Genomic DNA, 26,230 nt, shown 5'->3' on the forward strand with positions numbered 1-26,230 from the left:
TCGGTATATTCCTCTTAATCTGAGGCAGAGGTCTCTTGAAAGATCTCTTTTATAGTACACAAAGGTGAAGCACCTTTTACTCTTTTGCTCCTTTTACTGTTCTTTTATTTCTTAAATATCTAGTCGTTCAGTAAACTCCTCTAATTCGTCTGTTCTTTTTTTTTTTTTTTAAGATTTTATTTATTTATTTGACAGAGAGAGAGATCACAAGTAGGCAGAGAGGCAGGCAGAGACAGAGGGAGAAGCAGGCTCCCCGCTGAGCAGAGAGCCGGATGCGGGGCTCGATCCCAGGACCCTAAGATCATAACCTGAGCCGAAGGCAGAGGCTTAACCCACTGAGCCACCCAGGTGCCCCTAATTCGTCTGTTCTGACTGATTGACCAGATGACCTGAAAGATGACAGTTTTGAGTGAAGAGCACAGCAAGAAAAGGCTTGCCATCTGGTCCAGGCTGCAGTGGAAGGAGCTCTGCCAGTTGGCCCATAAATTCCAACAGTTCCAATGACGTTTGGAGCATATGTGGCAGATCAAGGTGCTTTATGTAACTTGTGGAAATCCTCACAGAATCACAGTGCAGGGCCCTAGATATTTATTTTTACTTTTTTTTTTTTTTTTTTTTAATTTTTCAGAAAAGTTCTTGGCTAGCTGTTGGGCCTGGTAATGTCTGAGAAGGTGACATCAGGTAGCTGTGCAATCTGAGTTTCTCATCATAAACTGGGAGTTACCTGATCCTCCTAGAGAAGGAGTCCCCTTTACTAAACGTATTATATACTGGGGCGCCCGCGTGGGCTTAGTCGTTAATTGTCTGCCCTCAGGTCAGGTCATGACCCCAGGGTCCTGGGATGGAACCCCATTTCCTGCTCCACGGGAAGCCTACTTCTCCCTCTCCCACTCCCCCTGCTTGTGTTCCCTCTATTGCTGTGTCTCTGTCAAATAAATAAAATATTTTTAAATAGTTTAAAATATTTAAGTAAATAAATAAATTTATTTAAAAATTTAAAAAATATATTAAAAATTATTTTTAAAAAATATTTAAAATAAATAAATATTTCTTAAAAAAAAAAAGTGTTATATACAAGAGAGGGCCAGAACCAAAACCCAAGCAATTTTCGTTAGCAGTTAGCTCCCACAAACATTTTTGACCCTTACTTCATATCTACAGTTTGATGAGTTCCTTGTGACCAGTTGACTGAGGAAAAACATTCAAAGCCAGATTATGAATGGCTCTGCTAAATATACTAACTCAGCTATCAAGGGACTGCCTTGGCATTTAGAATCCCATTTAACAGAGGCCCTCAAGGAACAGCAGAGAGAGAGAGAGAGAGAGAGATCTTCTCAGAGGCTAAAACTTTATCCTTTATACTTTGTCTGGAAAGGGATGTGGCTTGAGATAAAGATCTACATGATTTCATGGGCACTGGTTTAGTGAAGTTTTGATCAAGGACTGGGACTGTAAAGGGTTTTAAATAGTTCTTTGGAATAGGACCTCTCAAAATCACCCCAAAACATAATATTTGGATCTCATTACTCAAGGAAAAAAAAAAAAGGAAAGGCTCCCATTTCAGAAGGGCTCTTTTTTTTTGTATTTTTTTAAATAATATTTTTTAGTAACATATATTGTATCATTTGCCCTAAGGGTACAGGTCTGTGAATCCTCAGACTCACACACTTCACAGCACTCATCATAGCACATACCCTTCCCAATGACCATAATCCAACCACCCTCTCCATACCCCCTCTCCCCCCGGCAACCCTCAGTTTGTTTTGTGAGATTAATTAAGAGTCTCTTATGGCTTGTCTCCCTACTGATCCCATCTTGTTTCATTTTTTTCAGAAGGGCTTTTAATCAGAATAAGATTTTGATATTACTTATCTATTTTGTTCCATAACGATTTAAACCAAAATTTTGTCTTAAAACAGTAAACACTTTCAGTTTTTGTGGGTCAGAAATGGGGAAGCCAGTGTGCCTCTGGCTTTAGATCTTGAGGGAGGTTGCAGTCAAGCTCTTAGCTGGGGTTCCAGTCTCATATAGAGGCACAGCTAGGGGTGAGGGGAATCTGCTTCCAAGCTTACTGGTACGATTATTGGCAGGTTTTAATTCTTTGTGGGTTTTTGAGCTGGCGGCCTCTTTCAGTTCTTGCTGTGTGGGCTTCTTCAAAGGTCATCTCACAATATGGCAGCTGGTTTTCCACAGAATGAATGAGAGAACAAGACTGCTAAAGTGGAAGCCATAGTGTTTTTGTAATCTCATTTCAAGTTTTGATGTATTCTATCATTAGAAATGTATTTTCTCTTTTGATGTATTCTATTAAAAGTGAGTCAGTATATCCAACACACTCTCAAAAGGGAGGGGATTATACAAAGGGTGAATACCAGCAGATGCACATCACTGAAGATCATTTTAGAGGCTGCCTACCACAGTGACCCACTCTGTAGACATCAGTCAGCCTCATTCTCCTACCACAGCTGGGACCCACTATCAGGTAGCCACGGTGGCATAGTGATGCATAAATTTTTAACATCGTCTTTTTCCCTGCCAAGACTAATTGGCTAGCACCGCTACTTGCAGTGAACAACCTGTCCCCCTGATATAGGAGGACTACACAGCCTGGGTGGCAGGTTTGATTACAACGGAATCCTACTATAACGAAGGAAGTAGCAACTTGTTGTATAGGGACAATTATACTGTGTTTGGATTGGTTTCCTTGACTTATGCTTCTTTTATACATTTTTTCTGTGGACTTACTGAGTACCTTATACTATACACCTTATATAGCATCCCACACAACATTGCTTCTCACCAAAGAACTGACTTTCCTGTGAAAAATGTAGAGTATTGATGTCTGTGGAATTAACAAGCCTTATCATATATCCCATGAGTCCAGAAGCAACTGGTTAATCCTACCGAAACTTTACTTTTGGAACAAGGTGAGAAAATACACTTTGGGATGCTGTCCTGAAGGATTTGACATATGCTCCCAGTGACTTAAGGGTATTTTTGGTGATTAGCTCCTCTACAGACAGAATAACAGATCCAAAGAGTACTAGAAGGACTAGTAACTTGTAACATCTGATGCACTATCCATATATTTTGCTTTCTATTGTGGGGAGAGACAATCTGCCAAGGGTCCTGCATTCCTGTATATTATTGCTCAAGGCTTATCCATCTCCTGAAACTGAGCAATTTCTGTAGTTAGTCATATAGGAATTTAAATACAGCATTACTACCATTTAACTGCTATTTCCCTTGAGGAAAAGAGACTGGCTTGTTTGCTGCTTGCTCAAAAAATGCGTGGTCCCTGGCCCTGGACTTTTCTCCCGTGATGCAACCCATTGTGTGTACAGGTGTCATCTGGCAATCACTGTGGGAATTGGGGCTCCAGGAACAAGTGCAAATATGCTGATGCTCTGGTTATTTTTCCAGATTTATATTTTATATTATATATTATATATAAATTTATATTTACCTGGGAGTCTCCTGTCAGCATCCACTTAACTGTAGCAAGCAAGCCTACAAGTAGGATAAAATCTTAGACTCTTCACTGCTCTTGTCATCCATCTCCATGATTCCAGATTCTATTGGTGCACCAATTTTTTGTAGCCAGAGTAGGGTATAAGGGGGATACAATGTTTTCTTTGCATTAGAATTTGGGATTGTAACCTGGTCATTTTAGTTCATTCCTCTACGTAAGGAGTTAGAAAAAATAGTTATGGTACTAGTTGGGGTGATTGGCCCTAGTGACCACGGAAGAAAAGGGAGTAGGGAGAGGAGTCTGATTGGAGCTTGGGAAATCTTATCTCCTGGAATACCTCCTCACAATCCCATGCTGAATTATAAAAATTAAGCAAACATCTGCAACCATATATAGGCAAAACCACTCAAGCCTCAAATTCTTGGATCAAGCACTAGATAAAAAAATTTCATCCACCAAGTTACTAGTTGAACACAAGGGAAACAGAGTAAGTGGCAGTGGTGAGAAGTCATGGCCTCATGGCCAGTGGCAGAATAGAGGACTATATTTAGCATAATTTTTAAAAAAATTTAAATCAGAGACCTCTGGGACAAAGCATGCTGCTCCCCATACCCTCTCCTGGTTATTGCTTCAGTTCATCTGTAATAGGGCTCCGGAATTTGTATTTTTAACAAGCAATTTAGGTAATTCTCAGCAAGGAAGTTGGCAAAGCCCTGCTCTAGTTATATTTTCTTCCTCATTGGTACATACATATGCTTATATATTTAATAATTTTCCTTTTCGTTCATATACTATTATTATATATAGTGATGGTTGTGGTTAGGTGGCAGTATTGTCTATGGGTTACATACTATTGAGACAAGATCATTACACAATTAGAGGAGGAATGAACACCACATGGAGATTGTGGACTTGAAAGTGGATGAGGGATAATAGTATTATGTCAGTATAATGTAAATGTGTAAATATGGTAGAAGTGGTATAGGTAGATGTTGGAAAGAGACGGGACTACAGTAGATCTCTGATGTTTCTATATTTGGGGTTCAGTCATCAAATCCATTTCATGTGTTTGGTGGATCCGGTGAGAAATGGTCCTATCTTCTACTGTGGAGGCTGAAAAGGTCAGCCATATTTGCTATCTTTGATGCCTGACAGCCTCAGTGCTGGCACAAGAATAATCTTTGTCAACTGGACATTCCCATCAGACTTTGAATCTGGAGTGTTTGGAATCCAATTTTCAGAGGCACCACTACCAGTAGACATATACACAAACTTCCAGTTCTTCTTGAGGTCAGGACTTGGCTATGATTTTGGTCATTTAGCTTCCCTTGGCTTCTGTCTGTTTTCCAAAGTCCATTCTCCAGCATTTCCAACAATTCTGTGAACTACCTAATTTTCTTCCAGTAAACTATTTTTCTGCTTAACTTAATCATAATTGTTTTGTTGTTGATTTTTTTTAACAAGAATTCATATGGGTATATACTTTAATGAGATTCTCTAAAAGTCAATTATACTGTTTCAGACAATTACACCCCCTTTTCCTCAGAACCCCATTCCTGCAATCCGAATTTGAAGGTGAATAACATATGATAGTTTCCCTGGCAAATAAAAGTGAAATCTGGTAGATTTTAAACCATGATCGTTGATATGCTTTTAAAAACTGTCAAAACAACCAACAACCAATCAACCAACTCTGATTATAAGAACAATTTACCCTCAAATACAATTACATGATTATGAGTAAGAATGAATCCTTTGATAAACCTGGAAGATTATTCAAACTTAGAATAAGCATGTTTCAAACTCAGGGCCAAGGTATGTGAAGATGAAAAATGTGTGTGGCAAAAATATGTGGTGGTTAATGCATATATTTACATTTTCCAGTTATAATGCACTTGGTATATTATTGCTTAGTCAATTCATTAAATTTTCCAATACTTTTACAAAGTAAAGAATTATGGAGAGCCAATGAAATACCTTTTAACTACTTAATATATGCAAAAGACATAAATTATAAAAATACAAAGGCTGTAAGTTAATAATCATGCTGGTCTGTATAATTAATTAACACAGTCTATCCAATTATAAATAAAAATATACCCCAGCATTCTGAAAATAAGCAAGTGCTTTAGCTGTTCCTCTAGATAGTCATTTGTTAACATTTATTAACATCAGAGGCAATAACACAATGTTAAAAATAAAACATGCATCAATTATACAACACATCCTTACAAAAACCTCTGTCCATCACAACTCGTGAATGCAAACAGACCTATCCACCCTTAGTGCATTTTTATTTTCACAAGTAAAACAGGAAAGGAAAATAGTGAATTTAATGCTATTCAGCACCTTTAGTAAAGTCAGAAGACTTAACATCTCCATATATCAAAAACATTTGCATCTCTATCACCAAACATGTAAATATTTTGTTCCATTTTTAACATGAATTATTTTATTTACATTACTTTTTAGTTCAACAAATTTTAACAATATTTAAAAATTATCTAAATTCATAAAAGTATTTCATAAATTTCAACACTTAAGTATTATGTACATACAAGAAAAGTACATGAAAAAAGTTGAAGAAATGTACTCAGAAAGTTCAAGCAACACTACTAAATGTAGCAAAATTCCAACTAAATCAAAGCAGAGGGCAAACATTCAACAACTTCTGGATGCTGCTAACATGAACATGAAAAAGTTCCAGTAATAAAAGTCAATATGAGAAATAATGTTGAAATCACCATAGAAAATATATTTTAATATGCATGACATATGTTTAATAGCAACAGTAATAATGACTTTTATAGAAAACTTTATAATGTTGTCATATATGAGCTACCTGGTTTGACAGGGCTAGAGTTGATTTCAAAAAATATACTTTAGCAGCCATAATTTTATTTCCAGTTAAAACATAGTAAAATGTTAAAAGTAAAATTTATAATTAACTAAATAATACCCCAATACTAGAAAATTTAAAATCCCATGCTATTCTTGCAATAAATGGCCTCTAATATGATGTGTCTGATGTAAGGATTGTGGAAAGCCAATAATAAACAATCAGATATACAGATGGGCTTAAAGTTTCACTGAAATACTTATGTAGCAAAATATATGAAAAAGTAATAGAAAAGTAAAAAGATAAAATTAAAAAAATATTGCACAGCCACATTACCTAGAAAGTAAAGTTGATGTTTAAAAAGCTCTAAACATGGATGATATAAATTATCTTCCATATAAAAAGGTATAAATATTTCTTAGAACTTATCCACATCTACAGTTTAATATAATACATATTTCAATCATTGTTGAATGAGGTAATTATCAAGTCTCTAACAGTGTTTTTATCCTATTGGAAATATTTGAGGGCAGCAACCAGAAAGAATTTCTCTAAAAATATTTCTGAATCAAGAACAGCTATATGTGCAGCTCTCCCAATGAGTGAATCAGCTGTATTGGGCAATGCATTGATGACATTATATCGAACCAAATTACAGTCCTTGCTTTGCAGAACTGGGCGAAGCAAGTTGTGGATCATTTCTGAATAGATCTGTCCTATGGAACAAAGAGAAAATCGGAAAATTAGTTCAACATGAATAACTGAAAAAAAAAATCTATGCCAACTTCCATATAACTAATGAAATTTAGTTATGTTATTTCTATTTAAAGCAGAAGAATGTCTTTTAAAAGGTTTTCTTTTTCTTGGACTACCATTTTTGAGACTGTTTTATAAAAAGTATAAATAACCACATTATCTGGCCAAGTTAAAGTAACAAATTTATTGTAAATTCTTATTAATTTGATACTTTTAACCAAAGCAATTGATATAACAGAGCAAACAGTTTTATTCAATATTAAGTCACTTACGACTTGTTAAATCATTATGAAAATAAGGTAACCATGCTAAGACATTCTGCCTTTTCACAGTATGGAGAATGATCAGTGATACTCTAACGGTGTTGTACGGTGACAGATGGTAACTACACTTGTGATGAGTACAGTGTAATGTATAGAAAAGCTGAACCACTATCTTGTACACCTGAAAATAAGGTAACATTATGTCAACGATATTTTTAAAAAAAGACATTTTGCCTTTTATAACTTTTAAAATTTGAACCTATAGCAAGTACTTTAAGCATGTTTATGTGGCATTCAACAGTATTCCACATATTTCTGCATTATTCTGAGAAAAAACAGCAACTTCCTACAGTCAGAAGAACAACATGAGTTTGACTCAAAGATGAGACTAGATCTTTTTTTCGGTCTAAGGGTTTATTTAATGTTGGTTCTGCTTTTAATTCCAAAATTGTGCTTCTCTTTCCCTCTTTTTGGCTAATTCTTACAATGAATTTATTGAGGTCATTCACTGTATAAAAGATGAAGTTTAGATATACATAACGCACAAACTGTCTTATAAGGGGCAAGATAGTTTTTAATGCTTATGAATTGCTAATATTATCATAGATGAGCACCAACACATATCCATGAACCCGTGAATTTTAGGGAGGAAAGTATCAAATTTCTGAGGAGAGGCAGGGTTTATTCCTGTGGAATCATGAGAAGGGAAAAGTAAAAGAACATTCAGAGCAAGGAGAGAGAAGCATTTAAGAGAGACATTAACATCACATAGATTCATAGAAAACTTTTTACTCCCACCCCCTTCTCTTAATTTTCACTGTTATTCAAGCTGGATTTCTGGTTTGAAAAATATTTTTTCAATGTTTGAAAAATATTTTTACATAGAAAGAAGTCCAAACCTGTCTTTATTAGATTTCCCCTGTCCCCCACTGGCACAGAATCTCCATTAAAACAAAGCACATTTCTCTAGTTTCTTTGACCCATCTGAAGGTTAAATCTCCTCTGAATTTTTCTCTAAGTCCCTTTCTAGAACAGAAGTTAAGGGGGAAAAAAGGTTATTCTAATGTCATAAAATGCTAAAAAAAGATAATTACCAAATGACTAGACTATCTACTATGTGCCAGGCAACATACTAGACAATGTCAATACAAATGTGTATAAGAGAGATTCCCTGTCTAAAGAAGCTGTTCACTGTTAAAATGTGGAAAGAAGCAAAGGATTAAGAGTTCGTTTAAAAACCAGCCTCATTCCAAAAAAGGAATTGAACAAGTACAGGAAGGTAGGACACCCAAGTTCTTGCTCTACGCCTGTAATAAATTAATCGCCAGTGACTTTAGATCAGCCACTTAGCATCTCTGGGCCTCAATTATAAAATAAGCAAATAGAACCCAAGTCTCCTTCTGGCTCTAAATAGCTATGATTTAAATTTCTTTTGTTAATTCAAAAAGAGCAAGAGAATAAATATATAAAATCTTTATTCCTTTATTAAAGTGGGGTAAGTCTTTGCTGCCATCTTTGACTAAAAGCAAGATACAGCAGAACATGCAGCATGATCATTACCATAATTACCAATCCCAATAATCCAGAAGAAATCAAATTACAGATTACTTTTGAGGCAGCAAAATGGACAGCATTTATAATTAGAAAAAAGAACTCTTTAATGAGAATGACTGTTTCATTGGCAAAAACATCTCACATGGCAGGAGAAAAGGAAGGAGGAAAAAGAGAGGAAGGATAGCTGTTAATATCGGTGGGTGGAAAACAGAGTAAAAAGAAAGATATGAAAAAGAAGAGAGAAAGTGACTACAAGAAAAACTTGGGAAAAAGCTCATGTGTAGTTAGAACTGTTTGAAACATATTTTTTGAATATATAGAGATTTTTATTGAGAAACAGATAAATAACTACGTATCAAACAATGATTCGAAGTAATAAGCAGTCATTTCAAAGAATAAAAAAAGAGGTCAACAAACATATGAAAAAAGTTTTAACTTCATTTGTAACTGGCAAAATAAAAATACAACCACAATGGGATGTACTGTCAGAGAAATGGAGATGAAATACTTTTAATTTACTTAGTTACCTGACTGTTTGTCCTTTAAAGCCGTTTTACACATTTCAATGCGGGCAGAGTGATAAGGAACATAGCGATCCTGTAGAGATCCCACTAGCACAACATTTTTGAAATAATGAAGCCCTATGAAGAAAAATAATGAATTACAATGCAACCAGATTAAAAATAACTTAAGTAGTATATTAAGTTACTGGAAATTTTTATTTCCTCAGTAGTACTAAGTTTTTGGCTTTTTAAAGAAGATTTTATTTACTTATAGGGGCACCTGGTGGGCTCAGTCTGATAAGCATCTGACTTTGGCTCAGGTCATGATCTCAGAGTCCTGGGATGGAGCTGCGCCTACTGCCTCCCTGCTCTGCAAGGAATCTGCCTCTCCCTCTAGAATAAATAAATAAGTAAAATCTTTATTTATCTGAGAGGGAGAGAGCGAGCGAGTCGGTGCACACACGGGAAGAGGGAGAGGGAGAAGCAGACTCCATGAGGGTGGGGGCTGTGAAGGGGCTTGATCTGACAACCTGGGCAGAAACCAAGAGTCCCATGGTCAGCTGACTGAACCACCCAGGCGCCATAAACTTATGGCTTTTTACATCTGATGAATTCTTTCTTCAAACTTTTATATACTCTCTAAAAAAAAAAAACTCCTACGTAATTTGTGTGCTGGTATAAGAAATGTATGCTTGGCAAGGATTGTGATGTAAAGGTGTGGGGGCATGAGTGAGATTAGATATGTGGGCTAAAGTTCTATAGGAAGTATTTTATAACTTTCTTACTTTCTAAAGGATATTCCTTAATATACAGTTTTTCCCAAAGAAACAAAACAATACTTTTTCATAAAAACAAACAAAACACCCTACATGAAATCATTTGAAGCTGACTTTTTACTTCAAATTTTCATTTGACCCTTGCCTAGTATTATTATTTTCTTTTTATTTAAGTATGATGTCAAGAGGATATATGCTTATGATTTTTCAATAATAATAATAATAATAATAATGGGTTTTGTGATCCATCTACAGATCTTGGTTGGGTCCCTCTATTTTTATATTTTGGCAAACTAGGTGAATTTAGGGCTTGTGATACTTTGAATTAATTCACTTAAGTACTGAAACCCGGTTCTTGACTACTTTACTACCAGTAATGTTCTAATTTCACTTTGTAGCTCTGATAATAAGTAAATAACTAATACATAAAAAGTAAGAAATTCATGTGTTTATTAAATATGATACAAACCAATAATGATAATGTATTAGAATTGGTGTTTTTAGTTTAGGGCATATGATTTTGTTCTGGAATATTCCAGAGTAAAATTTTGATACTTTTTGCCTTTCAAAATTCAAATTCTATCTTAGAGACAGGCCAATTGTGGGGACTACTGTGGATCCAGAATATAGGAATTCTTTGTAGACGCCCATTTCTCTCTTGGAACTTAGGATCCTAATGAGAGATCCTAGATCCCCATTCAGGCAGGTGAGGCTGTTTATACTCTCTATGTCACAAATAAGGTTATTCTTCTTTTTTCTTAATGAGAAGGTAACACTTTGTGGCAATACAGATATATAAAATTCTACGGATACGAGTGGAATAATCAAATGCCTATAATATACAATTATGCAAACATATTTAAAATATTTTAGAAACATATTAAGAAAAATTGATTTTTGCCCTTCATTCTCACATTTCATGTGACAATTAATTCTACTTTTGGCATCATTTGACACCAATGTAACATTAGTTACTATGGGAATCATCTATGTGTCCTAGAGCAGAGGTCTTACTGCTACATACTTACCTTCAGGGGTAAAGACTTTTCATACTTGAAACTAATACAACACTATATGTTAATTATACTTCAATTTAAAAAAACCCGTTAGATGGTGAGGATGGGCATGTATAGCTTTTAAGGGAATTGAATTCTAGATCCCAACTTCTGTATGAGTGCTTTCCTAAAAATGACGTGTCCTCCCACTTTATTAGAGATAGGTATTTTTCCAATCTCTTTCAGATGTTATTATGGTGTATGGCTTCAGGTATAAAAGTCTCTGGGAAAATAAAGCAAAATATGAATGAAATCTAACATTTGCTGACAAAAAGTTTAACTTAACTGCTGACAATAAGAATCAGCTTTGCCAATTAGATTTTACGGCACATATTTTCTATGAATTGAACGGCCTAAATCTGTAACCCCAAATGAATGAGTTGTTTTATGTTTTTATGAAAATATAATTATAGTAAATATGTACTACCTGAAAGGTCAGAAAATATATCCTTTGCCATTCTTTCAAATTATAGAAAATATTTTTAGGTGTCACCCTAAAATTTTACAAGGGGTACATACTTTCTCAAAATTCTTTTAAGGGGTAAACAAGTTAACAATGTGAAAGCCACTGTCCTACAGTACATCATCTTTTCTTCTACCCAAGTTGTTCTAGGTACTGTGCTTTTTTTTTTTTTTTTTTTTTGGTAAGATTTTATTTATTTATTTGAGAGAGAGAGAGAGATAGAGAGAGAACAGGAGCAGGAGGAGGGGCAGAAGAAGAGGGAGAAGCAGACAGCCTGCTGAGTGGGGAGCCCAACCCTGGGCTCCACCCCAGGATCCCAAGATCAACCGACTGGGCCATGCAGGTGCCCTGGTACTGTGCTTTTTGAATGTAAGTATGACACTGTTCACTGAAATTTTATTCCAAGCTGCAAGAAACCAGCTTATGTAATAGCACAGTTGGCTTTTTCATTTATCTGAAAGATGTATATTTGTGTTCTCCATAAAGGGCTATCATACTGCACAACTCCATATTACAGTCCGCACGAATAACACTCCTTGGAGCTGTGCAGTGCACACTCTGTGGCAGCCTTGCTAGGCAACATTTTTGTACTTTCCTAAATGACTATTTTTCCCTCAAATGGCCAGCATCTTCTATCCCCTCTTTACTGACCTTATGACCTTGCTTCCTATTTCACTGACAATATAGAAGAATCAGAAAAGAACTTCCACATATTCCCACCTTAACCAAACCAACCTACCATACTATAGTTTCATGTTCTGCCTTTGTTCTTCTATGGATGAGCTGTCGATGTTCTCACCCGAGGCCAGCCCTTTTCACTAGAATGCTAGGGGCCATTCCCTCCTGCCTAGTTAAGGACATGACTCTAGGAGTCCCATCCCTCTCTTGTATCATCAATTTTCTCATTTGTATGGACCATTCTTATTAATACGCAAAATACTGTAATATCTCTTATTTAAAAAAATCAATGAAGCTGTTCTTGGACTTTATACTCCTTTGCAATGACCACCCCATTTCTTGGCACTGCTTTATTTCTATAGCATATATTGTAAGAATAATAGGCATTACATTAAAAAGTTATATTAAATATATTTTCCAAAACAATAGCTCCTTGCAGAAATTCTGACACACTTCTACAAGGAAATGACACTCGGGTTGAGAATCATGGCTTCAGGCTGAGCTCCTTGAGGGAAGTGTCTGTGTCTCTGCAGGTTCAGGCAGCTTGGTGGACGGAAATAGGCAAATTCAATAAAGATTAGATGAGGGGATTTCTTTCTTTCTTCTTTTTTTTTGAAGATTTTATTTATTTGACAGACAGAGATCACAAGTAGGCAGAGAGGCAGGCAGGGGGTGGGGGAAGCAGGCTCCCTGCTGAGCAGAGAGCCCGATGCTTTTGGGGGAGGAGGGTTGATCCCAGGACCCTGAGACTGGCTTAACCCACTGAGCCACCCAGGCACCCCAGATGAGGGATTTCTAAGAAAATCTTTAATTCTCAGATTCCGTGACGATGAAAAAAATAAAATCAAAGATCTTGACACTGATATAAATATATTGTCATTTCTAAATGTGATTTCTAAGACAGTATTATACTTTAAAAATACATTTTAAATTCAGTAGTCTTAGTATCAGGTTTTCAACAAGGTATTAATTCTAATATTGTGCTTCTGCATGGAAAGTTTGCTTTCTGTATTAGCAAAGAACCAAGTTAGTTCAATAGACTATAACTCTTTTTGAATCTTTTGGTTTTAATTCCTATCTAGCAGTGTTGGCTAGTGAGGGCAGAAACTCAAAGTGAAACATGGTAGGCACCAGGGTTGCTGGTGGGAATTATAAAAGTACTTCATCTATATTGAAGTCTAGCAAATGAAAGTGTCTGAAGTCTTTACTGGGACTCTTATATTCCCAGTTCACCTTCTCGGCACCTATGGATTCCACCTGCTCAAAGATGATCTAGTTAACTGGCCCTTGGGTTAGTACTCCACTAGGCCCTTGAAATGGCTAATTCTAGGTTGAAAAGTTACCTCTTACTTAGGAAAACAACAGTTCCCCATTATAGAATGAAATAGTTTAGCTAAAAAATTTCTGAATATATTAGTTACTTTTCAGGTACCAAGAAAAAGGTTAAAGTAACTCTTCAGTATTTTTCTGGACTGTATAACAATATAACTTATGTCTGAACATTGTCATGGTATAGTAACGTTCATCTTCATTATTTTAGTTTTCCTGATACTTCTGGCAACACATTTTTTTCCTAAAAATTTTAATGATTTAAAGCAATTCATACTGACTCATTTTCTGTTTACTCTCTGGAATTGGCTCAAGCAGTAGTTCTAAACTGGTGGCTTTGCACCTTAAGGGACATTGAGCAGTGTCTGATGACATTTTTGTTGTCACAACCAGCGGGCATGTGGGGATAAAGGCATGGAGGGGTGTGTGTACTGGCATTTAGTTGGTAGAGGCTAGGGACGCTACTAAATATCTTACAATGCACAAGACAACCCCTGATGACAAGGAACTATCCAGCCCAGAATGTCAATAGTGCTGAGGTAAAGAAAACCCTGTACTTTTAAAATCGACACATACTAAGAAATATTAGACTATTCTTGTTTTACTCATTTATTTTAAATACATTTGAAAGAATTTGCTTCCCCAAATGTTAGCTGATGCTGATTCTTTCCTACATTTTCAAAAACAAAATACAAATGTAACTTGCATGTCAATTGATACCTATTATTAAACACCTCTGTAATCTGCTGGAAGAAAAGATTATCTTGTGCCATAGTAGCACAGCAGGAGATTTCTTTAATTATTATATTTTCTTAGTCAGAACTCAATAGCTGGTAAAGAGATGCTAAGCAGATGTTTTGGGGAAAATCTTAAAATAAGAGTATTTTGTTTCTGCAATTCCAACAATGAACACATTTTCATTTGGTTATTTTTAAGCCCTCGTTACAGAATGCAAGAATGCCCATGATCTTTCTCTTTATGTAATCTCGACTAGTTCACCACTGGTGTCACCAAATCTACGTATAATACACATTTTACTTTCTATGTTATTTTAGTTCATTCCTCTTTCTTTCTTTTGATATTCAATGCTGAGACACTAGTATGCCATAACTATACTGTGTAATCTGTAGAATGCAATCAATAAGGTTTTTTCGTCAAAAGTTGCTATAAAAATTTAATCAATGTTTATGATCGTAACACCTTAATCAAAATAGATAATTTCCTCTGAAAAGTAACATTTCCTTAACACTTTACTAGATCTTTTGTGTTCATCAAACAAAAAAAGGCTTACTTAATAAATATATGATTTTTAAAAAAATATAACATTTCTCAATTGTTTTAGAAATCATATAAATTATTTTATGCTTTTAAATGCTTCTTTAATTTTATTTATTTATTTATTTATTTTTATTTTTTTTAAAGATTTTATTTATTTATTTGACAGACAGAGATCACAAGTAGACGGAGAGTCAGGCAGAGAGAGAGAGAGAGAGGGAAGCAGGCTTCTTGCTGAGCAGAGAGCCCGATGCGGGACTCGATCCCAGGACCCTGAGATCATGACCTGAGCTGAAGGCAGCGGCTTAACCCACTGAGCCACCCAGGCGCCCCTAATTTTATTTATTTTTAAAAAATGATTTATTTATTTGACAGAGAGAGAGACAGGAAGAGAGGGAACACAAGCAGGGGACATGGGAGAGGGAGAAGCACGCTTCCCGCTAAGTAGGGAGCCCAATGTGGGGCTCAATCCCAGGACCTTGGGATAATGACCTGAGCCGAAGGCAGATGCTTAATGACTGAGCCACCCAGGTGCCCCAAAATGCTTCTTTAATTCTAAAATAATAAACAGCTTTTAATTAAGGGAAGTTACTAACTAATGATACATTGCAGAGAAGAAGACTTTCAAAAGGAAGACCCACAGGGTGGGGACTTTGCTTAAATAAAAAAAGGAAAATAATAGGTTGGAGATTGCCTCAGATAGGTTATTTTAGGCTTTCCCAAAAGAGCAGGAAATATCGCTGTTCAGAAGAAACAGAAGCGATAATTAAACAAGGACATCTGAAACTTCATAGATCTATCAGTAAAATATAAAATAAAAGTAAATTATAGGAAGTATTTTTTTTTTTAAATACATAGAGTAAAATACAAAAGAGAAACTATCACTAGGGCTTTTGATTATTTAAAAATAACCTGAGAGGAGCACTGGGTGGCTCAGTTGGTTAATCATCTGCCTTCGCTCAGGTCATGATCTTGGTTGGGGTCCTGGGACCCAGCCCCGCACAGGGCTTCCTGCTCAGCAAGGAATCTGCTTCTCCCTCTCCTCACAACCCCATCCCCACTTGTGCTCCCTTCTCTCAAATAAATAAATAAAATCTTTAAAAAAAATTAAAAAAAAAAAAACCTGAGGCTAGCCTATCAGTTAAGTAAGTGTTGCTTTATGTTTTCCTATTTTATTTATCTTTCTGATGTGACTCCAAATATATTTACTTAGTAAATAAAATAATTACATTAAAATTATAAATTATTATACATTTATACTTATTATATAATGATATATGTGTGTATGTACACACACATGTGAATACATACACAGGTGTAGGAACTGACCACTCATTTCTCACAATTTTCTAGATGAAAAAAATCCCTCAAAAAACGAAACAGAATAAATCGGGGAAAAGCATAGCTCAAAAGAGAATTGCTCTACCTCTGTGATAATTTAAAAATCAATTAATGAATATTTGTTGATACTTAAAACTGCAATTAGAAACAGCATCTAAAGTTCCTGAAAATGTGCAGTAATGGCTAAACATGACATGACTGGAACACGCATGATTGCTTACTAGCTTTATGACTCGAGATAAGTTACTCAACTTTTCTATGTTTTGGTGTCCTAACCTGCAATATGGGGCAATAATATTCTTACTAAGATTAAATAAACTAATATGTATAACATGCTTAGTACCTGGATTATAGTTAAGTGCTATATGTGTGTTGGCTATTGTTATTTATTGTTATACTTTAGTATTATCTAATTCGTTGCTCATAATTATTAGAAAACTGTATTCTTTCATGTTAATTCATGTTAGTTCAGATGCATATTAAAAGACTCATATTTGAGTACAAGTAGAAATCTTGAAACATAAATATAATCTGAATACATCATTTGAGTAATTTTTTATAGTCAGTATTTTTAATAGTTCTGTCATAATAATTTCCTACAACAGATTTGTGATGGTAATGTGAAGGCAAATTTCTATAATCTATAATACTAATATCATTTTAGTTCAGGCATCTCTTCATTTAGAGCTATTTTTACCATCTAACATTTATTGAGTTTTGTGCTATTCAAAACAGTAATTGTTTCACATGCATTATCTCATTTAATCCTTTCATAGTCTTATGAAGAAGATACTATTATTCCCATTTTACCAATGAAGAAACTGAAGTCTATTTAGATTAAGTATCCTACTCAGTTTTTCAGCTAAGACAAATAATCTACTTGTGACTTAAAGTCTGGCTCTTAAACAGTTCCAGTACCAACAACTGGAAGGAAGGTACGAACAAGTCTTGCTGTGCATTCTAAGGCAAGAAATAACTCAAGTGCAAATGATCTACTCACATCTATTAATAATTAGAAATAATACAAATACCTGTTCAGACAGGGAAAGCCATGGGTTATAGAATTTTTATAGTAAAATTTTATTTATGCCTTCTTTAGTGTTTTTATTTTCTTATGTTGCTACTATTCCTATTGCTAATTTTACTTCATAAAATACAGTATAAATACACAGACTCCAGGGAACATTTATAGAGTTTTGCCTTTCCTTTATTTTCTAGCCTGTCAACAGCAGTGGTACAAACTTCATATACCTAGAACACAATAGTTCTAGCTGGTGTCAGTAAGTTTTTCCCATGTGAGATCTATATACTCTATTTGCTTTGTAGGCATATTTTATATATTAGTGAATCAAGTGAATATTTCTGTGCACTATATGTAACTTATTGTTGCTTTGTACTCTTAGAAACAAAACATAAAACTTGACCTATAAAAGAACGTTTCTTTCACTGATTCTAGTAACAGACAATACATGAAATAATCATTCCAGCATCTCTTTCTCACGTTAATAACAACATTTAAGACAGAATCCTGAAAAAGCTTAAACAGCACTCAACTGAAGTGGGCATTATTCAATTAGTAAATCTATCCAGTGTTTACATCAAATGTTTCAAAAGCAAAATGGAGGACATGGGTGATGAGAATGTAGACAAAAAATAGATTTAAATGGCCAGGGCTTAAATTACCAGTTAAGTCACTTCCAGTTTGGAATTATCAGTCACCAAATATATAGGTTTGATTTTTGGCTTACCATATAATATTGACCTGATTCTGGACATGGAAAATGTTTGAAAAAAATCATTTGCTGATGCAGCAAGTTTATACCAAATACCTAGTAAGGGGGAAAACTATAGTAAATACTGAGTGTTTATGTGGGGAGTAGGAAAGTGTTGTCACAAATGGATCCTACTACTGGAAAGGAAGCTAAGGTGCATAAAAATGATTATATGAGATAAACTATAGCAGGTATGGTAATAGAGGTTCATATATAATGCCATGAGAGATCAGTTATAATATTAACAATTTTGGGAAGTAGAATGCAAAGAAGAGAGGTCAAAGATGACATCGAAGTATTTCAAACTAAGTAATTTAGAAGACAGAGTACCATTTAAAAATAATGAAAAAAGAGTTAGTAAAAGAAGACAATATATTCAGGTTTAGACATATGTCTCATATGTAAGTAGAGATGTCTAGCATGCAAATGAAGATTGGAATTCATTAATGAGGTCAGTTTGGAGGTGTAAGATCTGGGATATAAACATGAATACTGGGCAATCTACTGGGTACTCTGAGAGTAGAGAAGCTTAAATCAGAGAAGGCCTCAAGAAAGCTTTTAATAGCAGATGGTGTCTAATTTTAAAAGATAGAGAGAACTGGTTCTAAAAAGATGAGTAAACACATGGGGAGGAATGGTGGTAGAAAAAGCATGGATGAATGCAAGCATATAACGCGTGGCATATCTAAAGCAAAGGATGTGTGCATGGGCAGAGTAGGATTTGAAATCAGCAAAAGAATCAGGAACCAGATTTTAAAGGATGTGATGCCCTAAGCCATGGAATTTAAACCTCATCTTGAAAGCCACAACACACCATGAAAAGATTTTCAAACAGGAGCAATATGGTCTGATTTAATTTTTAGAAGATAATTTTATCTAATGAGGAAATGAGATGGAGGAGAATAACCAGTTTGGAGGACAAATAATCAGTTTGGAGGCCACAGCAATAATCTGTGGTTGACCTAAGGCAGTGGGACAAAGAAAAGAAAGAGAAGACTCCATGAGCTATAAAAAAAGGCCGAATGTTTCAGGGCTTAGTAACTAAGCAGATGTGTGGGGATATTGAAAAGAGGAGTCTAAAGGACAACTTCTAAGTTTTTGGCTGGGCAGATAGTGATAGTTGTGGAATGAAGAGAAATTAATCTGAAGGGAAAGGTGAGGTATCTGAAAACACAGCATTTGAGGTAGGTAACCATGAACCATCTAAGTAAATGTGCTTAGTAGGCAGCTGGGCATATCAGTCTAGAATACAGCTAGAGGACTGAACTAGAGATACATATCTGAGCTACCGATGGTGAAGATGGATATGAAATGATGCTGTCAAAGAAGAATGTATAGCGTGAAAGAGCAGACGACAGAAGATGGAGTCCAAGAACATCTCTATTTAAGGCACAAGGAGAGAAAAGAAATCTGTGTCGGAAACAACATTGAAGAAAACCAAGAAAGGCTGATACAGAATGGGAGGTAGGAAAGTATTTCAAGAATAAGGGTATTTTCAATAGTCATAAATGCCAGCATATTCAAATAAAAGAAAGAAAAAAGATAACTGGTTATGGCAACCTTCAATAGAATGGTGAGAACAGAAATCAGATTATACTTGTGGAGTGAAATAAAAGGTGAGGAAGTAGTGAAAGTAAATGTTTTTTTTTTTTTTTGAAGAGGCTCAATTTGTATATAAAAAAGAGAAATACAAATATACAGAATTAGGGATCAAAGGAGGTATTTATTATTACTATGATTTAAGATGGGAGAAAATGGAATAACTTGATATTTTAAGGGATAAGCCACTGAAGAGGAAGAGTTTAAAGACAGAGAGAAGTAACAGGTTCTAAAACAGAAAGGGAAATTGTTCTTGGACCACAAATAAAATATATTTTACTGAACTAGGAGGAAAGCACAAGTGTGCTAATGTTTGTAGGTAAAAAGAAAGGAAGTAGGAAAGTTCTCACTTGATGGCCTTGACTCTCATAGATATATGAGAAGGAAACAAAGTCATTTATAGAAGTGAAGGTAACAGTGGTAGTTTAAAATCTGAGGCTAAGAGGTAAAAAACTGGAAAAGCTTTGGGGGACCTGGATGACTCAGTCAGTTATGGTCTGACTCTTGATTTTGGCTCAGGTCATGGTCTCATGGGTTGTACGATCAAGCCCCACATCAGACTTGGCAATCAGCGAGGTCTGTTTGAGATTGTCTCCCTCTGACCCTCCCCCAACCTGTACTCACTAAATAAATCTTAAAAACAACAACAACAACAACAAAACAAAATGGAAAAGCTTCTAGGAAATGGTTAGGAAGGATTCAGAGTTAACCACTTGGGAATGTCCTGGATCTACAGTAGTACTGATCTGCATGTCTGCATGATCCATTTTGGTAGAGCTCAACAAGCCAGGTAAAGAAACAGTAATACAGGTTGCTGGATGGCTAAGATGGAAAAACACACGGTAATAATGTATGAGTGATAAAAATGTATATAAAAATAAAAATTCATGTAGGCTGGCACAGATCAGAAGGGAGGAGAACCATGAAGGACAAGGTAATTTAAGAAACTGAGTAGGGATCTTAAATAGTCTAAAAAGCAAATGAGAATAAGGGAGTGAGAAAGAAGGGTAGGAAATATTTTAGTCTCAGAATAGAACTGTGTGAAATTTCAGGGATGGAATAGAGCCATGGGTATGGGTTTAAAATGGAGTAGAATGGAACCTTCCCACAGTGGAGAAAGGTTCTTAATGTTTGATAATCATCTAAAGGGTTGACTTCATCAAAAATGATTCCAAGATTAAGGATATTAAGATCGAAGAATGGTATCTTCTCCTGAGCATAACTGTATGTTTGTCAATGAATTCTTATCAGAGATCTCACTGAATATGTGAGCAGTGACCAGGAGATCATTGTATTAAAGATGACTAGAAGGCAACAGGGTTTGGAGGGTACAAACCTCAAAGGATAGTTTTAAGACAGTAGAGGAATAATGATTGCAACTAGAAATGGAAAGCAAGAGGACTATTTTCTCCACTCTAGGTGGTACTCAGTAAATGAAAAATTGAGGTTCTCCTAGAGAACGGTTTAGCACAGTATGGCTTGTGGGATCTGGCCAGCTGCCTTTTTTGGGGGGGGATAAAGTGGTTTTTTTTTGTTGTTGTTGTTTTAAATTTTTTGTTGGATCTTAGCCACACCCATTTGCTTATGTATTGTCTAGGGCTGTTTTTGCCCTACATTGGTATTGCTGAGTAGCTGCAACAGAGATCACAAGGCCTGCAAAGCCAAAATACTTACTATCGGCCCTTAGGGAAAAAGTTTGCCAGCCTCTGCTCTACAGCCAAGGGGAGTGGGGAAATTGGGGTGTGGTGGGAAGTATCCAGGTTTCACTTATATCTCCATGTTCATAAGAGTAGAGACAGCATTCTTCGAAGAAGATAAACATATGAAGTCAGTCTCTTCCCCTCAAATGGAGATTTCAAAAGACAAAGTGGAAAGAATATGGTAGAGAGACATGAGTGTGAAACTGGTAAAGTAGTAGTTGAGGACCTCAGGTTGTGAAAGCCTGGAATATAATGCAAGGTGGGGAATATATCTAATAATCAGTTAATAAGAGATGAGTAAAAAGATTCATCCAGTAATGGAAATTTGTAGAAGGAATAACTATAAATAGTTTAGTTTCTAGGGGCACCTGGGTGGCTCAGTCAGTTGAGCCCAGGTCATGGTCTCAGGGTGGCGAGACTGGGTCAACAAGCTGGGCTCTGTGCTGGGTATGGAGCCTGCTTAAGATTCTCTCTCTCTCTCTCCTCTTTGGCTCCCTCCTCCTCAAATAGTTTTTGATATTTTACAGAAAAGTTTTATAGTCCTTGGATAGGAAGGCAAAAGAATATGTGACAGTTTATTTTAAAGGGTTGAGGACTGGGGCAAGAGGACTAAAGGGCTAGGACATGCAAAGGCCCAGTTCAAAAACTGACTCACAATTGGTACTGAATTATAAATGTTGAAAAGTTTAGGATATTTTCTTTTTTTTCTTTGATTTTATTTATTTACTTGAGAGAGAGAGAGAGAGAGAGAGAGAGAAGGAACATGCAGGAGGAGTGGCACGCAGAGAGAAACGGGGGAGCCCAATGCAGGGCTTGATCCCAGGACCCTGAGATAATGACCTGAGCTGAAGGCAGACGCTTACTGGACTGAGCCACTCAAGTTCCCCTAGAATAATCTCAAAGTACCTGTGTTTACACAACACAAATATGATCATGTAAAAAAAAAAAAAAATCAAACAACCATGTTAATTATAACTGCTATTTCATTATTAAAAAATTACAACTGATTAATAGTTTTTTAATCACCAGAAAGACATGTTGATTATTTGCTATAGGTTGATTTTTAAAAAAGGTTTTCAAGTGAATGTTTTCAAAACTGTTAACTATATACTTACCTGCTTTATTACTAAGCTTGTATAAGAAAGTTTGGCGAGGGTCTGAGTGATCTCGACATGTCAGTTGTAAAAGAGAACCTGATTTTTTCCATTTCTGCATGAACCATAGACCTACAGAGTTACAAATGATATGTGAATAATACTGGAAATACATGCCAAGATTATTAATTTTAGTATATATTTCACTTCAAAAATGAGATCTACCAAACAAGCATTTTCTTAACTAATAAAAAATATATTTGTAAATTATTTCCTTTTTCTGATAATAAATATAAACACATTTAAGTTAACTATGGGTTAATGGTGGTTGATAGAGAGCTTGCTATTTCGATCACATTCACTAATGAAATAGATAATGATTCAAGGACAAATTTGGGAAAAGTGTACCTTTAGATATATTTTTCAAATTATAAAGAAGCACAGATGGAAAAAACTTCACAGTAGTAGATCCAAACGCTTAAGCACTGAGTGTTTTAGTCTAGAGATAAATATAGATATGGTAGACAAACTGTATAAGGACTATCTCTTACAATGAGCAATTGGTTAATGTTTTCTAGTAATAGCTGAATATAATGAAGATTTATTTATTTATTGGGGAGGGGCAGAGGAGAGGGACCCTGAGATCATGACTTGAGCTGAAATGAAGACTCGAATGCTTAACCAACTGAGCCAGAGGTACCTCTTAAGTTTCATATTTAATTGTATTTCTTTGTATTATCAGTTACGCATATTTAAATGCATCTTCCCCTTAATTAAGAGAAACCCTAATCATTCTCTGGAACAGGTTTTCAAGATTGTGCAAAATATTAATTTCCACTTTTATTGTTTCTAATATTACAGAGGAGAACAGGGCAAGAAAAGAGAAAAAAACCTCTTTGATTAAATCTTGTAATCCTATTTGGGGTAAATTTCAGTGAAAAAAAAAATTCAAAGTACTGCATCCTATTTACATTGGGTTCTATTTTACATTACTTATAGATTTCATTTTTTTCATGCCCTCTTTTAAAAAAAACTGTAAAAATCTAGAACTAGATGTTTGTGGATACCATGGTCTGGAACAGGATACAAGGAAAATAGAATGGTTTCTTTGTCAATGAAAGTGAAAGAGAAAATGGAAGTGAGTTTCAAGGCTCAATGCAGAGAGACAGAATATAATCTACTTTATTCTCACAATGGGAATCAATGGACTAAACTATAAAAACTACTTAAAAAAATCTAAGGGAAAAAACCATACCAAACAAAAGGCAAATTAAGTATCAGATCTTTCTTGATGAGAATATTCATTCTAATCAAAATTGTCTTTACTTTCATTTTAAGTTTTAAAAAATTTTAGAATTTATTTTCTCATAACATCCCTTTGTTATCAAACCAAAATCAGAGTTAAAATTCTATATATAATATTTTGTAACTTTATAATATATTAAATATAGGTATTTATTTTTTATCTGCTCAACTGATGGAACAACAGAATAGCCTGTTTTTAAGATAAACATATACCGAAAATATTTATATAGTTTAATAAAAATTAGTTCAAAACACTCTTGTCACTTTTGATACATATCATCTCAATATGATAACATTCATTTTCTGAAATGACTTTTATTGATTTCACGTACATGACGAAACAGAAAAATTTCTACATTTTTTTCATAAAATTCCAAGTATGTGACAGGTCAGCTTTAAATAAATACCAGAAAACTTTAAATTTGTATTTAAATTTTCTCCCCATGCCATATTTTTTATACTGAACAATAAAACTTGTTACCTGTATTAACAAGAGCACTGCTATTGTAGAGTGTACCAAGGTGAGGTCCAGAAAGAGATAAAAAGGTATGAAGTTTGTTGAGGTAATATCTAAACCTTGGCCTTGTAAGCACTGAACGGATTATTAAATTGCCCAAGGAATGTCCAATAAAGCTTTAAGAAAAAAAAAAAAGACATTTCTCCCATAGTATTAATCTTAAAAAAGAAATATTAAAGCTGATACCTCTATACACAGATGTGACATACTAAGTATCTGGAAATTTCTAATATGTTTTAAAGCTATGTTTTGATACTTTGAAATGATATAACTTATATTTTGAAGGAAAAAAATGTGAGAATGTAGTAGAAAATTTCTACTATATAATTTAAATGTTTATCAAAATAAGATATTACTTATCAGAAAATTTTTATTCATAGTTATAACTGCTTAGAAATAAATATATTTTAAAAGTAACTATACATTGACTAGATGATAAATTTGCCTCCTTAGGCACACGTGCCAATTATTACTTATTGAGTCATGATTTAAAACAAAATAATGAAATTGTACCTATAAAGGATAGCTTAGGAAAAATTATATACCCATTTCATTTATTTTCTGGTCTATACCCTAAAATTTATAAAGCATCTCACCTTTATTAAGGAATGGTTTAAATCAAAAGAGCCTTTTTACTTATCATCGTTATTCACTAGATGGTATATTAGTCCCTGGGGAAAATTAACAGTGAAAGAAGAGAGTTTGAAAGCTGTCTTAAACTGGTTTACCAATATAGCTAGTGAGAAGCTCAGGATAAACTTCCCTCCCAAACTGGAAGTTCCTGAAGCTGTGGGGTGAGAGTTATGACTGCAACTAATAGTCCTCAATTAACCAGATCAGGATTTTGAATAATGGTTAATTATAACTAATAATTTAATCTAAAAGAGGTAATATATTTGTGGATAAATGAAAAAAAACTGAAATATTATTTTCTCATCATAATATAATAAGTGAATAAAAGGAATATTAGATCACTGTAGAAAATTCAGTAAATAAAATGTATTTTAAAATCTATAAATGAAGAGAATAATTAGAATAAGAAAATACATCTCTCCTCCCTCCTAACATACTTGTATCTCCACCCATTTTAAAATAAATGTTTTTTTAAAATGACTTCAAATAAAAACCTATTTATCTCTCTTTTTAGTGCTTATTCTCCATAATTCAAACTGGAAACAAACTCTTTCAAAAGCCTATGGTTATAAGAGCCCAGTTTCTTCCTCTAACCTAGTTGAGATACGAAGGTAACTATTATTCTACTTTTTGAGGCAGAAAGACTAGTTTTGACTTTTTCTTTAAGTCCTACCATACCAGAGGAAACAAATATTTTTCTATCTCCCATGTCTATCCACAGTATCTGTTTGAATTATGAGACACATATTGCTTTGACCATCGTGCTTATGGAAAACTGACTCACAAAGTAGAGTTAGGAGACCTTGAAAGTAATTTTTTGTTTCATTTGTTTGTATATATCCATTGCCCTAAAATCTTTCTTTTTGGTAACAGCTTTATTGAGATACAATTCACACATACATTCATCCGTTAAAATGTATAATTTAATGGTTCTTAGTGTATTTAGAGTTGTGTAACCACCACAAGAGATTTTGGAACATTTTCACCACTTCAAAAAACCCCTGAATCCCTTAGCTATTACGGGCGCCATCTGCCATCTCCCCCAGCCCTAAGTAGTCATTAAACTACTCCTATCTCAAGAGATTTGCTATTCTGAATAATTCATAGAAATGGAATCATATGTGGTCTTTCCCTAAAATTTTTAAATTTTTTCTTTTCTCTTTAAATTAGACAAACTGAATTGTGGTCTCCTGTATTTCATAATAGGGCAACAAAACTACCACAAATTCTGTTTAATTTTTCTGTTTCTATTTAATGTTTTCTGTTTAATTCATAGAGACATAAAGGTATGTTAATTAATATTACA

The 26,230-nt window shown here is 34.7% G+C and overlaps 1 protein-coding gene across 9 annotated transcripts in view; it reads right to left on the bottom strand.

Annotated features, from left to right (window-relative positions):
* Positions 1 to 5,980: 5,980 nt before the first annotated feature.
* Positions 5,981 to 26,230, bottom strand: part of FAM135A (family with sequence similarity 135 member A) — a 124,529-nt gene continuing 104,279 nt past the window's right edge. For 6 of the 9 annotated variants that reach the window (XM_032864430.1, XM_032864428.1, XM_032864429.1 and 3 more), the window contains 4 exons: positions 24,256 to 24,407; positions 22,491 to 22,601; positions 9,412 to 9,525; positions 5,982 to 7,027 (listed from right to left, as the gene is read on the bottom strand). In XM_032864430.1, the coding sequence (XP_032720321.1) occupies positions 6,822 to 7,027; positions 9,412 to 9,525; positions 22,491 to 22,601; positions 24,256 to 24,407 (583 nt within the window). In that variant the 3' untranslated portion in view covers positions 5,982 to 6,821. Of the gene's footprint in view, positions 7,028 to 9,411; positions 9,526 to 22,490; positions 22,602 to 24,255; positions 24,408 to 26,230 lie in introns of all 9 variants that reach the window. The other 3 variants (XM_032864435.1, XM_032864434.1, XM_032864436.1) reach the window with 2 other exon arrangements.

This window comes from Lontra canadensis, unplaced genomic scaffold, assembly GCF_010015895.1.
Source record: "Lontra canadensis isolate GAN:19392208 unplaced genomic scaffold, GSC_riverotter_1.0 scaffold27, whole genome shotgun sequence".
Classification (NCBI taxonomy): Eukaryota; Metazoa; Chordata; class Mammalia; order Carnivora; family Mustelidae; genus Lontra; species Lontra canadensis.